This window comes from Saccopteryx bilineata, chromosome 4, assembly GCF_036850765.1.
Source record: "Saccopteryx bilineata isolate mSacBil1 chromosome 4, mSacBil1_pri_phased_curated, whole genome shotgun sequence".
NCBI lineage: Eukaryota > Metazoa > Chordata > Mammalia > Chiroptera > Emballonuridae > Saccopteryx > Saccopteryx bilineata.
The window spans coordinates 78002775-78018788 of record NC_089493.1 but is presented as its reverse complement, the minus strand read 5'-3'; the positions used below and the strand labels follow the sequence as shown (position 1 = coordinate 78018788).

General features: G+C 41.3%; 1 protein-coding gene across 3 annotated transcripts in view; it reads left to right on the top strand.

The window, feature by feature from the left end:
• Positions 1-16014, top strand: part of TMEM62 (transmembrane protein 62) — a 56033-nt gene that overhangs the window by 6683 nt on the left and 33336 nt on the right. For all 3 annotated transcript variants that reach the window (XM_066276890.1, XM_066276889.1, XM_066276891.1), the window contains 4 exons: positions 2371-2512; positions 5655-5779; positions 5924-6046; positions 10147-10302. In XM_066276890.1, coding sequence (XP_066132987.1) covers positions 2371-2512; positions 5655-5779; positions 5924-6046; positions 10147-10302 — 546 coding nt within the window. The remainder of the gene's footprint in view (positions 1-2370; positions 2513-5654; positions 5780-5923; positions 6047-10146; positions 10303-16014) is intronic.

The window sequence follows — 16014 nt, the reverse complement described above, 5'->3', positions numbered from 1 at the left end:
CATGGAGCTGTCCTCAGCGCCCAGGCCAAATTTGCTGCAATGGAGCCTTGGCTGTGGGAGGGGAAGAGAGAGATAGAGAAGAAGGAGAGGGGGAAGGATGGAGAAGCAGATGAGTGCTTCTCCTGTGTGCCCTGACCAGGAATTGAACCTGGGGCTTCCATATGCTGGTCGATGTTCTACTGATGAGCCAACTGGCCAGGGCCCAGTATAGGTTTCTAAGGAGACAAGTAACAATGAAAGTAGTATTTTATAAACAATCATACAGCAACAATGAGAACAGCAAAAAGATAGAGATAAAAAGAAAGAAGGAGACAATGGAGTTATATAGATACCAAGAATGGGACACAAACCTTTCTGAACAGATTTCCTGATTAAGGGAATGGTGACATCAATTTGAGGATGATAGGTCAAAAAGAATTGGTTGACATATCATTAGAATCACCAACTTGGAAGAGGAGGTGATCCTTTTAGTGTAACAAAAGGACAGATGAAAATCTTTTACTTCTTTTTATTTTTTATTTATTTATTTTATTTTTTTTGTATTTTTCTGAAGCTGGAAACGGGGAGAGACAGCCAGACAGACTCCTGCATGCGCCCGACCGGGATCCACCCGGCACGCCCACCAGGGGCAACGCTCCGCCCACCAGGGGGCGACACTCTGCCCCTCCGGGGCGTCTCCCTGCCACGACCAGAGCCACCCCAGCACCTGGGGCAGAGGCCAAGGAGCCATCCCCAGCGCCCGGGCCATCTTTGCTCCAATGGAGCCTTGGCTGCGGGAGGGGAAGAGAGAGACAGAGTGGAAGGAGAGGGGGAAGGGTGGAGAAGCAGATGGGCGCTTCTCCTGTGTGCCCTGGCCGGGAATCGAACCCGGGACTTCTGCACGCCAGGCCGACGCTCTACCGCTGAGCTAACCGGCCAGGGCCTTATCTGATTTAATAACTATCTTTTGCTAGAGATACAGATATTACAGAAATATTAACCTGAAGAAAAAAATTTTAAAGTTAAATCTTAAGCTTAAGAATATCCCAGAGAGTGCCAAAATCCAGAATTCAAAAAATGTTAACTATCATATTTTAACTTCTACCTTTAAATAGTTGGATTTATTTTTTACATAGTTGGACTTTAATGTGTCAGATATATAGGAGTGCAAACAACATATGAGATTATAAAATTGAAGAATAACTCTGAAAACAAATAGGAAAAATATAAGTAAAAATTTTAATGAAGGAAAATCCCTGAAATAGAAAATTTAAAAATACCAAGAAGAGAGGCAATAGAATTGGCTATTAATTATAATATCTGTGGTAATATACTTATTTTATAATATATTTGATGACTATTGTGACTTAAATGTAGCTCATATAAGACACTTAGGTATTTTTTTATAATGTTCTGATATGTGAATAGTACAGGAATCCCCCAATGTAATCTATACTTTTCTTTGCGTTTATTTAACAAGTTCTTAACCAGTGCTTCTTCTAGGTACTTTTTTACCCATCCTTTCTTCCTACTCTTTCCTACTCTTCACTCTCCTACTTTATGGACACTTGCACTATTGACACTTAAGGTGGTGAGGACTTTCAATATTAGATGTGGACCCTGTGTTTGTTATCAATGTATTTTTAGCAACTGAAAAATACATTGGTATTCAACTGAAAAATAGGTATGAGATTTAGTGACCCATACCTAGACTATCATTTTTCTTCTGGTTTGATGACTTCTTTACAAGGTTTTATGGTGAGGTAAACCTGTGTAGTCCTGTTTCAAGAAGTAAACACCTTTTGTATCTCACTACACCAAGAATTTTAGTAGGCACTTAGTAGAACCTCACTAAATTTTTTTAATGATTAGTAAGTACCATTTCACTGGATTCTGACTGCTCTTTTTTAAAATGTTTAGTTCAGTGGTTCTCAACCTTTCTAATGCCGTGACCCTGCAATACAGTTCCTCATGTTGCTGTGACCCCAAACCAAAAAATAATTTTGGTGGCTACTTCATAACTGTAATTTTGCTACAGTTATGATTCGGAATATAAATACCTGATATGCATTATGTATTTTCCGATGGCTTTAGGGGACCCCGCTGGGGCCGCGACCCACAGGTTGAGAACCACTGGTTTAGTTGATTGCTTAAAACTGCTTTACTTGACGATTTTGTGTTTTGGTTGTCTTCGGAGACAATTGGAGAGAAAATCTTTAAAATTTCTTTTACAGTTTATCCATTGTGAATCTAGTTCTGTGTATTTCTCTGTCAGATCAGAAAATATCCTTTTCAAAGGAGGCACAATATAGTGTGATATTAGGGAAGGTATGTAAACTTATTCTGTCTTTTTATGATTGCACTGAAACTTTTCTGTCTTGTATTTTTTAGGAAATATTCTGCTGTACGTAGGGACGGCTCTTTCCATTATGTCCACAGTACTCCCTTTGGCAACTATTCTTTCATCTCTTTGGATGCAACCCCAAATCCAGGGCCTAAAAGAAACTATAATTTCTTTGGAATTTTAGATGAGGTACAGTAAATCTCACTTCTCTTTGTAGCTAACCTCTTTTTCTCAGATACATGTGACTCACTTGAAAATATACTAGGTAAACAAGTTCTTGTCTAAAAATGCTTGAGAAAATATTTTACTGTGGTTACAGGTATGGCCAGGAAAAATTACTTGCTACTTTAGCACTATTATTGCTATACCTATTCTTGTCCCAGAATCTGGGAAAGAAGTACCTCACATTTTTATTTATTCAGTAAACATTTATTAAATATGTACTAAGTACAAGGTACACTTAGCAAGGTGCAGGGCATACAGTTTTTTATACTATATGGTATATTCCTAAATATCAGCAGTTGCCATTTTTAACTAAAGGTCTATATACTATATATATATATTTTTAATTTTTTTTAATTCATTTTAGAAAAGAGGGGGGGGAAGAGATAGAGAGGAAATAGAGAAGGGGGGAGGAGCAGGAAGCATCAACTCCCATATGTACCTTGACCAGGCAAGCCCAGGGTTTCGAACCGGCGACCTCAGCATTTCCAGGTCGACGCTTTATCTACTGCGCCACCACAGGTCAGGCCACTATATATTTTTTTATAACAGCAAGACAACCATTGAAATAAATGTTTCATGTAAAGTATTGTTTATAAGCTAGGGGAGAACTGTTGGTGGGGTAAAACTCTCTGTAAAGTCACATCTGACAACCTCTTGTTCTTGGTATAACAAATGTCAGCTAATTAAATGTTTAGTGATCTTGTGCCTATATGCAAGAAGAATATATAAGCAATAAGGTCAAGTCTCTGGCTTCTTAAGATATTTAATCTAGTGGTGGGGCATAAGACCAATGCAGAAATAACTATAATAAAAGGCAGAATTTGCTAAGTGCTGAAAGAGATTCAAAGTGATTTGCAGGTTTAGAGGGGGCTTAAAATCAAATGAACAGAATTTTGTCTGACACATTGTGTTGTTATATTAGGCATTTTATTTAATGAAGGTGTATTTTATTTTTTTATCTTAAGACAGAGTTGATTAAAATGTTATTTTAAAGTGTACTCATTAGAATAATGCTTTTTAAAATGTGATTCAAGGATCATCTGCATGAAAGTCAGCTGAAGTCTTTGAAGATTCCCAGGCTTTACCTGAGATATATCAAACTAGAAAGCCCAGCGGTCATACGAAATGACCACTGTTCTAGATATTATAAATTGTAATTAAAATGATTTGTGCAAAGGTGTCTGCTAATTCAAACTGAATTACCCAGGGCAGGCGGCGAGGACGCCCCTTTGCTTAGTGCCCCGTGGGGTTTCCCCCTTCTACTTGCTTAATTGCTTAAAGTAGAGTGCAATGAAGGAAACCACTGGCGGTACATTTCTTAAGAGCCACCGCTAGCTCAATAAATAAAGGTGATTTAAATAATAAAATGTTAATTCACATTTCAAAGATCTCTTTGTACACAACATTTCTTGTGTAGATCTTTCCATCATTTTTAAGCTCACCTTGCAGAGGACCATCAATTATTTTTAATTTTACGTCCATTCTTTCACGAACTCTTGAACAGGCAACATAAAGTTGACCGTGTCTAAATGCAGGCTCAGGTAAAAAAATGCCAACACGCTTAAGCTTTTGGCCCTGAGACTTATTGATGGTCATAGCAAAGGCAAGTTTTACAGGAAATTGTCTACATCTCAATTGAAATGGCAACCCTGTTTGAGATGGAGCCAAATCAATTCTTGGAATGACATGTATTTCACCTTTAGAGGAGCCAGTCAAAGACTTAGCTGTTAAGACATTATTTTTCAATTGGAGAACCTCTAGTCTTGTACCATTGCAAAGACCCCTTCTGGTGTTAAGATTTCTTAACAGCATAATAATTGCTCCAATCTTTAACCTCAATTTGTGAGGTGGCATGCCAGAAGGCGGGACTATTTGAATGTTGTAGCAACTTCACCCCATTGGCTAGTACAGTTATGCAAGCAACCAATAAGCTATCGGCGACAAACAGACACTTAAGTCGCATATAATAAAGATTAGAAACCCTGAGGTTGGGTCCCAGAATTTATTTCTAGGAGCACTTTACAGATAATATTAATGTATATTTATATATATAAATTGTTTTTGAAGTCAGCTTCTTGAGGGATGATTTATATACAATAAAATGCATTCATTTAAACTGTTTGAAGACTTTTGATAAGTGTATATACTGGTATATCTCTCACCACATTCAAAACAGAACATTTCCATCACCTCAGAAAGTTCTCTTGTGAAGTCAGTTTCTATTCCCAGTGCTAGGGGACAACTGTTTGATTTTATGTCAGTGTGGATTAGTTTTGTTTTATTTCTAGAACTTTATATAAATTGCGATCATACAGAATATACTCTTGTATCTGAATTTTTTTGCTCAGTATAATATTTCTGAAATTTATCCATATTATTGTGTGTATCAGTAGTTCTTCCTTATGTATTGCTGAGTGGTATTCCATTGTATGGATATATGCAATTTGATGATGGTTTCTAATTTTTGGCTACTGTGAGTAGAGATGTTAGAAATATTCAGTTACTGACCAGGCGGTGGCGCAATGGATAGAAATATTCAGTTACAAGGATTGCTGTGGACATATGTACATATTTTAAAAGTGTTTATTTTATTGATTTCAGAGACAGAAGAAGGGAAAGAGTGACAGGAACATTGATCTGTTCCTTTTTGTGCCCTGATCAGCACCTCTGCGCTTCAGGATGATACTCGAACCAACTGAGCTATCCAGCTAGGGCAACATATGTACATCTTGTTCTAGTATCAGTAACCTCTTTATTAATTGCAATGTGGTATAGAGGGCTGAAAAGATTAGTGGTTGTTTTTATAAAAAAATATATAAATAAATTTATGTAAGTTAAAGATTATTACGGTATTTCTGTTTACTTATCTATCAAATGGGGATAATATCTGCCCCATTTAGCACAGGGTTATATTAGGATCAAATGAATTATATTGTGTGTGAAAACAGTTTGAAACTTACTGAGGTCTATACAGGTCATTAATTAGTAGGATTTTAGCCTGAAACATAATGTACTTTGTAATACTTCAAAGGTGTTTAATCTGCTGACATTAGATTTCAGCCTGAGCCCTAATTAAAGATCCTTCTATTTTTTTTTTCCATTTCAGAAACAGATGGAGGAGCTGTTATTACTGGCAAAGGAAAGTAGCCAGAGCAACCACAGTATTTGGTTTGGACACTACACAACCTCCACTATTCTTTCTCCATCACCAGGAATTCGGTCAATAATGAGGTGAGGCAGGCTTCCAAAATCAAAATTAACTTTTTATTGATTTTATGTTGTTCTATTTATCTTATTTTCCTGAAGAAATATTTTTATTAGTTTGTCACCACAAGTTATCTTTGTTCATTATTCTACTTATTTTTCATTGGTTAGTTCAGCTACCGCTTATTTGTGTGGGCACCTCCATACACTCGGTGGACTGATGCCTGTTCTGCACACTCGTCACTTCCAGGGCACTTTGGAACTTGAGGTGGGAGACTGGAAGAGTAACAGAAGGTAAGGGAACTACCCCATGGAATAAAACCTATACATGCTAAGTTTGCTAAAACAATGATAGCTTTCTTATTGCTATCATGGGTGAGCCCAGTCAAGGAAAATCTTTAAAAAAAAAAAATTTTTTTTTAAATTTATTCATTTTAGAGAGGAGAGGGAGAGAGAGAGAGAGAGAGAGAGAGAGAGAGAGAGAAGGGGGGAGGAGCTGGAAGGATCAACTCCCATATGTGCCTTGACCAGGCAAGCCCAGGGTTTTGAACCGGCGACCTCAGCATTTCCAGGTCTACGCTTTATCCACTGCGCCACCACAGGTCAGGCCAAGGAAAATCTTGATATCTCTGTTTTTGAAGAAATACATGTGCCTGCCAGTCTTTGTTGTTATGCAGAAACCTTGTTGCAACAGTTATGTTTACTGTCACTATGTTGTGTTGGATTTTAAAGACACATCTATTAGGAAATAGTTCTCAAACTATAGTATGCCTAAGAATTATAAGGTTCTTATTAAAAATAAAAACTTCTAGGCCCTACCTCTAGAGATTTTGATTGTGTTGGTCTGGGTTAGAACCCAAGAAAGTGCCTTTTTTTTTTTTTTTTTTTTTTGTATTTTTCTGAAGCTGGAAACGGTGAGAGACAGTCAGACTCCCACATGCGCCCGACTGGGATCCACCCGGCACGCCCACCAGGGGGCGACGCTCTGCCCACCAGGGGGCGATGCTCTGCCCATCCAGGGCGTCGCTATGTCGCCACCAGAGCCACTCTAGTGCCTGAGGTAGAGGCCACAGAGCCATCCCCAGCGCCCGGGCCATCTTTGCTCCAATGGAGCCTTGGCTGCAGGAGGGGAAGAGAGAGACAGAGAGGAAAGAGAGGGGGAGGGATGGAGAAGCAGATGGGCACTTCTCCTGTGTGCCCTGGCCAGGAATCGAATCTGGGACTTCTGCACGCCAGGCCGACGCTCTACCACTGAGCCAACCGGCCAGGGCCAAAAATGCATATTTTAAAAGCACATCAGGCTCTCTATGGACCACATTTTGAAAAAAACTAGAACTAGAAATATATCATTTTTTTCTCCTGAATTTTATTTATATCTACTTTTCTAGTTATTGCTACAAGATGTGATTTAACTTCTTCAAATAGATGATAATTGGTTTTGTTAAGGTTAAAGTCTTTCTAGGAAGAAACTTACTTATCAAAAGCATACAGTATAATTAAATACATGAAGAACTAAATATATTATGGTTGTTTTTTTTTTAGGGAGTGAGAGAGGGAGGGACAGACAGGGACAGGCAGGAAAGGAGAGAGATGAAAAGCATCAACTCATAGTTGTGGCACCTTAGTTGTTCATTGATTGCTTTCTCATAGATGCCTTGACCCAAGGGCTTCAGCTGAGACAGTGACCCCTTGCTCAAGCCAGCGACCTTGGGCTCAAGCCAGCAACCATGGGGTCATGTCTATGATCCCAGGCTCAAGCTAGCAACCCTGCAGTCAAGCTGGTGAGCCCGTGCTCAAGCCAGTGACCTTGGGGTTATGAACCTGGGTCCTCAGCATCCCAGCTGATGCTGTATCCACTGTGCCACTGCCTGGTCAGGCAAGAACTTAATATAAATATATTATAATTCTGATGATGACAAAGTATAATAGTTTAAATATAGATAAGTATAATCTCATATATATTTTGAGAGAGCTATTTAAGTGAAATAGTTTAAGTATAGATGAGCATTTATTAAAACTCAATGCTCTGAAGATATTAGGTAACCAATAAATATTTGCTGAGCTGAATGTTTTCTTTCCATTTTTAACTACCTCAATTAATTAAAAAGCAGCTTTACCTTGTAGGTGATACTCATACCAGTTGGCTGTTCTAGAATCTGTGCAAGAGCTATGCTTGAAGCTTGTAATAAGTTGGCTACTGTAATTACTTTGAGCTAAGACCTGTCTATTCATGACTGGGAGAATGTGGGCTGCGCTGGGGTTGCCTTTTACCAGATAGCCTTCCTAATCCTTGATCAACCTCTTTATTTCCTGTAATACTATAGTTACCAGTTAAATGATACTAATTATGAAAACTTTTTCTTTTCCTTTCTCTTCCCACCTGCTCTCCTGTGTTCCGTCTCCGGGGTTTTATCTGGAGTTTTATTTAAAGGATCTAACTTTTACCTGCCCTTACTAAACATTTATGTTGTATTAGTAAAATAGTTTAAAAATAGTATATTAGTAATATTAGACATGGCTTTGTTATAGATGTAAATAACCTAGAAATATCAGTCGCTTAACACAACAGATGTTTATTTTTTCATTTATGTAAAGCTGGTATGAGTCAGGCCAACTGTCTTCCACAGGGTGACAGGGATTCAGACTTCCTTCATCTTAAAAGGCCACTGTTCAGCACCTCAATTCCAGGGCAGGAAAGAAAGCGTGGAGAACTCAAACTCATTTTTAAGCACATTGGACCAGAAGTGTGATAAATGTTGCTTCTGTTCACAGCCCATTGACCAGAACTAGTCACATGATTCCAACCTAATACCAGGGAGACTGGGAAATGCAGGGGAGCACATGTAATATTTGGTGAGCACTATTGTTTCTGCCATAGTTAATCATTTCTTAGTTCTAAAAGCTATAAAATTCCCTGGCTGGTTGGCTCAGTGGTAGAGCATCATCCCGGCAAATGGATGTCCCAGGTTCAATTCCCGGTCAGGACACATAGAAGTGACCATCTGCTCTACCCCTCCCCCTCCCACTTTTCTCCATCTTTCTCTCTCTCTTCCCCTCCCACACCCATGGCTGAGGATGGCTCCATGGAGCCTTTGCCTCAGACACTAAAAATAGCTTGGTTGTGAGCATGGCCCCAGATAGGCAGAGCATTGACCCCAGACAGGGGTTGTCAGATGGATCCCGGTTGGGGCGCATGCAGGAGTCTATCTCTATTTCCCCTCGTCTCACTTGGAAAAGAAGAAGAAAAAAAAGGAAATAAAAAGTTAGTTAGGCCCTGGCCGGTTGGCTCAGCGGTAGAGCGTCGGCCTGGCGTGCGGGGGACCCGGGTTCGATTCCCGGCCAGGGCACATAGGAGAAGCGCCCATATGCTTCTCCACCCCGCCCTCTCCTTCCTCTCTGTCTCTCTCTTCCCCTCCCGCAGCCAAGGCTCCATTGGAGCAAAGATGGACCGGGCACTGGGGATGGCTCCTTGGCCTCTGCCCCAGGCGCTAGAGTGGCTCTGGTCCTGGCAGAGCAACGCCCCGGAGGGGCAGAGCATCGCCCCCTGGTGGGCAGAGCGTCGCCCCTGGTGGGCGTTCTGGGTGGATCCTGGTCGGGCGCATGCGGGAGTCTGACTGTCTCTCCCCGTTTCCAGCTTCAGAAAAATACAAAAAAAAAAAAAAAAAAAAGATAAAAAAAAAAGTTAGTTAGAAAATATAAAACTTTGATTATTCTTTAATGAGTATTAAAATTATAGAAATAAAGATTTAAAGAACATGAGATATTTCTAATTGTTTTACTTTAATATTTAATGTAGCATTAATGATGATATGAAGAATGTCACATTAGGTTTATGATGAACATCTCAGGTTCAAAATAGTCTTTTTTATTTTTTTTAATTTTTATTTTATTTTTTATTTTTTTTATTATTTTTTTACAAGGACAGAGAGAGAGTCAGATAGAGGGATAGATAGGGACAGACAGACAGGAATGGAGAGAGATGAGAAGCATCAATCATCAGTTTTTCGTTGCGACACCGTTAGTTGTTCATTGATTGCTTTCTCATATTTGCCATGACTGCAGGCCTTCAGCAGACCAAAATAGTCTTAAAGTGTAGGAATCAAATGAGTTAATTCAACAAACATTTATTTAAAAATTAAGAATGCATGCTGTGTAACAGACATTTTTCTAGGGCACAGTTAAATTCATTGCTTTATTCAGCTTCCAGTTGTGACAAATGTGAGGTATAAAGTGATAGGAGCAAGGGAAGAAGACAGAGAATATTATTTACTCTGCATTCAAATTCATGATCTTAAAAAGTATACCTTTATATTTTTACATTTGTTCTATGTATGAGCTTCATGCATCTTAAAATATGAAGTGACTAATTTTCCTTGTTGTCCTCTGTTGTTCAGGTACCGCATCTTTGCTTTTGATGATGACCTCTTTAGCTTTGCAGATTTGATCTTTGGCGAGTGGCCTGTGATTCTTATCACCAATCCTAAGTCACTCCTCTATAGTTGTCCTAAACATGAACCACTAGAAAGACTCCTTCACTCAACACATATCAGGTATGTAGAAATTTTTCAGAATTTCTGAAATTTTTTTTTGTTGTTGTTGGTTTTTTTTTTTTTTTTTTTTTTTTTTAAAGAGACAGTGAGAGAGAGAGGGAGAGAGGGATAGATAGGGACAGACAGACAGGAACGGAGAGAGATGAGAAGCATCAATCATCAGTTTTGCGTTGCGACACCTTAGTTGTTCATTGATTACTTTCTCATATGTGCCTTGACCATGGGCTTTCAGTAGACCAAGTAACCCCTTGCTTGAGCCAGCGACCTTGGGTCCAAGCTGATGAGCTTTTGCTCAAACCAGATGAGCCTGCGCTGAAGCTGGCGACCTTGGGGTCTCGAACCTGGGTCTTCCGCATCCCAGTCCGACGATCTATCCACTGCACCACCGCCCAGTCAGGAGAATTTCTGAATTTTTGATATTGATGGAGAATAAATCATTGTGACTGCATTCCCATGTAACAAATATGAGGTGTCCCTCTTTAGTTATCTCAACAATCTAAACATTATTGTGAAGATATATTGTTAACCGTTTCATTCCTCTTCAGTTAAAGATATTTTTTAAACTGCTGAAAGTTTGAAAACCATCCAGAAACTCATAATCCTACCATTATTACTTTTGTGTATTTTATCCCACCTTTTTATTTTCATGTTGTTTGTTATTTTGCTATAATCATACATATTCTTTTATATCCTGCTTAAAAATATTAACATTATATATCAGAAATTTTTTTTCATTTTGCTACATACCCTTCCAAAAAAAGTAAAAGCTATATAAACGTTATAGAATTTAATATTTAGTTGCCATGTGAATTTGACAGTGTGAATCCTTTTTTTTTTTTTTCTCTTTTTTTTTTTTTTTTTTTTTTACAGGGACAGAGAGAGAGTCAGAGAGAGGGATAGAGAGAGACAGACAGACAGGAACAGAGAGAGATGAGAAGCATCAATTATCAGTTTTTCGTTGCGAGATCTTAGTTGTTCATTGATTGCTCTCTCACACGTGCCTTGACCGCGGGCCTTCAGCAGACAGAGTAACCCCTTGCTCAAGCCAGCGACCTTGGGGTCTCGAACCTGGATCCTCCGCATCCCAGTCCAACACTCTATCCACTGCGCCACCGCCTGGTCAGGCGACAGTGTGAATCCTTAAAGAGACTTACAGCCTTTCTCAAACACAAGAGCACTCTTTTTTTTTTTTTTTTTTTTTTTTGCATTTTTCTGAAGCTGGAAACAGGGAGAGACAGTCAGACAGACTGGATCCCGCATGCGCCCGACCGGGATCCACCCGGCACGCCCACCATGGGGCGATGCTCTGCCCACCAGGGGACGATGCTCTGCCCATCCTGGGCGTCGCCATGTTGCGACCAGAGCCACTCTAGCGCCTGAGGCAGAGGCCACAGAGCCATCCCCAGCGCCCGGGCCATCCTTGCTCCAATGGAGCCTTGGCTGCGGGAGGGGAAGAGAGAGACAGAGAGGAAAGCGCGGCGGAGGGGTGGAGAAGCAAATGGGCGCTTCTCCTGTGTGCCCTGGCCGGGAATCGAACCCGGGTCCTCCGCACGCTAGGCCGACGCTCTACCACTGAGCCAACCGGCCAGGGCCCTCTTTTTAATATATATATATTCATTATGTCTTTTACATTTTATTTTGAAAAGTAATACAGCCATCACCTTAGGAAAAAATAGGGTGTGGGGTTATATGTGTATTCTTTCCCCCAGTAAAACTATTATTAATGATTTTGAGTTTTCCTTAGAAGGCATTCTCTTTTAGGTATGTTTTTACATATAGGGCACAATCTATTTTAGATTTTTTTCTAATTTGAAGATAAGCATCTGCTACATATATAGTCTTCATTTGAGTAATTCCTTTAGATAGAGTTCTAAAAGTGGGATTCTAACTGAAAGAGTGTAAATATCTATCTAAGATTGCCTAGTTACTTTATTTGTAACTATAATCATTATTCCTTTTTTTTTTTTTTTAAGTGAGAGGCAGGGAGGCAGACAGACTCCAGCATGTGCCCCCGACCGGGATCTACCCAGCAAGCCCCCCTACTGGGCCATGCATTGCCTATCTAGGGCTGCTGCTGTGTTGCTCAGCAACCAAACTATTTTAGTGCCTGAGGCAAAGCCATCAAGCCATCCTCAGTGCTCAGAGCCAACTTGCTTGAACCATTCGAGCCATGGCTGTGGGAGAAGAGTGAGAAAGAGAGAGAGAGAGAGAGAGAGAGAGAGAGAGAGAAAGGGGGAAGGGGAGGGGTGGAGAAGCAGATGATTACTTTTCCTGTGTGCCCTGACCAGGAGTCAAACTGGGGACTTCCACACGCCAGGCTGATGCTCTACCACTGAGCCCACCTGTCAGGGCCACCATTATTCCTTTTTTATTTTTTTTTTAGTGAGAGAGAGAGACAGACAGACAGACAGGGATAGACAGGAAGGGAGAGATGAGAAAAATCAACTCATAGTTGCAGCACCTTAGTTCATTGATTGCTTTCTCATACAAATTGACTGGGGGACTCCAGCTGAGCCAATGATGCGATTGTTTAAGCCAGTGACCTTTGGGCTCAAGCCAGCGACCATAGGGTCATATCTATGATCTCATGCTCAAGCCAACAACCCCACACTCAAGCTGGTGAGCCTGTGCTCAAGCAGGATGAACCCTCTCACAAGCTGGCAACCTCCGGGTTTCAAACCTGGGTTCTTAGCATCCAGGCTGATGCTATATCCACTGTGCCACCACCTGGGTCAGGCTCCTTATTTCTTTTTTATTTTATTTTATTTTTTGTATTTTTCTGAAGTGAGAAGCGGAGGAGAGACAGGCAGACAGACTCCCGCATGCGCCTGACCGAGATCCACCTGGCATGCCCAGCAGGGGTCAATGCTCGGCCCCTCTGGAGCGTTGCTCTGCTGCAATCAGAGTCATTCTAGCGCCTGAGGCGGAGGCCATGGAGCCATCCTCAGCGCCCAGGCCAACTTTGCTCCAGTGGAGCCTTGGCTGCAGGAGGGGAAGAGAGAGACAGAGAGAAGGGAGGGGGGAAGGATGGAGAAGCAGATGGGTGCTTCTCCTGTGTGCCCTGACCAGGAATCGAACCTGGGATTTCCACATGACGGGCCAACACTCTACTGCTGAGCCAACCAGCCAGGGCTTCTCTATAACTCTAATGAAATACTGGATCTAGGCAAAGATTGTCAATAGCTGCTAGAAATCATTTGGTAAAAAGTTGAATTCCTGGCCCTGGCCAGTTGGCTCAGTGGTACAGTGTCGGCCTGGTGTGTGGAAGTCCTGGGTTCAATTCCAGGCCAGGGCACATAGGAGAAGTGCCCATGTGCTTCTCCACCCTTCCCCCTCTTCTTTCTCTCTATCTCTCTCTTCCCTTCCCGCAGCCAAGGCTCATTGGAACAAAGTTGGCCCAGGTGCTGAGGACAGCTCTATGGCCTCTGCCTCAGGCACTAGAATGGCTCTGGCCACAACGGAGCAACACCCCAGATGAGCAGAGCATCACCCCCTGGTGGGCGTGCCGGATAGATCCTGGTCGGGCACATGCAGGAGTCTGTCTCTCTGCCTTTCTGCTTCTCACTTCAGAAAAATACAAAAAAAAATTGTGGTAAAATATATTTATATATGCGTAAAATTTACAATTTTCACTATTTTTGGTGTATGGTTCAGTGGCATTAAGTGCATTCATATTGTTGTGCAACCATCACCAACATCCATTTCCAGAACTTCCATCTTCCAAAACCAAAACTCTGTGCCCATTCAACAATAACTCCCTTATTCCTACTTTCCCCCAGCCTTTGACAATCAACATTCTACTGTCTGTGTTTATGAATTGACTACTGTAGGTACCTCATATAAATTGAATTCTTTGTTCTTTTGTAACTGGTTTATTTTACTTAGCATAATGTCCTCAAGGCTCACCCATGTTGTAGCATGTGTCAGAATTTTCTTTTCTTAATCCTGAATAATATTCCATTGCACATATGTGCCACATTTTGTTTATTCATTCATCCATCGGTAGACACTTGTGCTTTCACTTTTTGGCAACTGTGAACAATACTACTATGAACATGGGTGTACAAATATCTACTCTAATTCCTGCATTTAAAATTGTGTCACTATTTTGAAAGCTGTAATTCTTTTGGGTATATATTCACAAGTGGAATTGCTGGATCATATGGTAATTATGTGTTTAATATTTTAAAGAACCACCATACTGTTTCCCATAGTGGCTTTACAATTTTACATTTATACCACCATGCATAAAGTACCTGATTACATTTTTTTTTTTTTTTCTTTTCTGAAGCTGGAAACAGGGAGAGACAGTCAGACAGACTCCCGCATGCGCCCGACCAGGATCCACCCGGCACGCCCACCAGGGGCGACACTCTGCGCACCAGGGGGCGATGCTCTGCCCATCCTGGGCGTCGCCATGTTGCGACCAGAGCCACTCTAGTGCCTGAGGCAGAGGTCACAGAGCCATCCCCAGCGCCCGGGCCATCTTTGCTCCAATGGAGCCTTGGCTGCGGGAGGGGAAGAGAGAGACAGAGAGGAAAGCGCGGCGGAGGGGTGGAGAAGCAAATGGGCGCTTCTCCTGTGTGCCCTGGCCGGGAATTGAACCCGGGTCCTCCGCACGCTAGGCCGACGCTCTACTGCTGAGCCAACCTGCCAGGGCCCCGATTACTTTTTAAAACAGATACTAATTTGTATATTACCAGACAATATGTGTGCCAGTTTCATAGCACCCTTATCATTATTAGATATTGTATATATTTTTTTAATGAAAGGAGGGAAGATAGTGAGACAGACTTCTGCATGTGCCCCAAGCAGGATTCACCCAGAAATCTTATCTAGGGCCAATGCTTGAGTACCGAGCTATTTTTAGTGCCTGAGGCAGATGCACTCCAACCAAGCTATTCTCAGCACCCAGGACCACACCCAAACCAATCAAGCCACTAGCTGTGGGAGGGGAAGAAGGAGAGAAGAGGGAGTGGAGAGGCATAGAAGCAGATGGTCATTTCTCCTGTGTACCCTGACCAGGAATCAAACCCAGAATGGCCATATGCTAGGCCAACGCTCTATCCACTGAGCCACCGGCCAGGGCTTGGATATTGTAGTTTTAAAAGGATTTATTACTTAATCTGAAAAAAAATGATATTAAAGCGTTTTTTTTTTAATTTTTTTTTATTATTCATTTTTTAGAGAGGAGAGGGAGAGACAGAGAGAGAGAGAGAGAGAGAGAGAGAGAGAGAGGGAGGGAGAGGAGAAACAGAGAGAGAAGGGAGGAGGAGCTGGAAGCATCAACTCCCATATGTGCCTTGACCAGGCAAGCCCAGGGTTTCGAACCGGCGACCTCAGCATTTCCAGGTCGACGCTTTATCCACTGCACCACCACAGGTCAGGCGATATTAAGCTGTTTTAATATATTTTTTGATCACTAGTAAAGTAAGAAATACATCTTTCCATCAGGGTTTTTGATAGGAGCTGAATATCCGATTTAGATATTATATTCTCTGGGACCTGATAGCCTTAGCCTTATTTGTGACATTGCTTCTTCTAGGTAGATAGAACCAAATGAGTGAGTGGGAACCAAATGAGTAGATGGAAGGCTCAATATTAGATGAACAAAGTCATATGTCTAACCTATATTCTCTTCCTGTGAGAAAAACTAGGACTTAAGGAGTTTTTTCAGAAAGAAGTTTGGATCTACTCCAGCTTTGTCTAAAG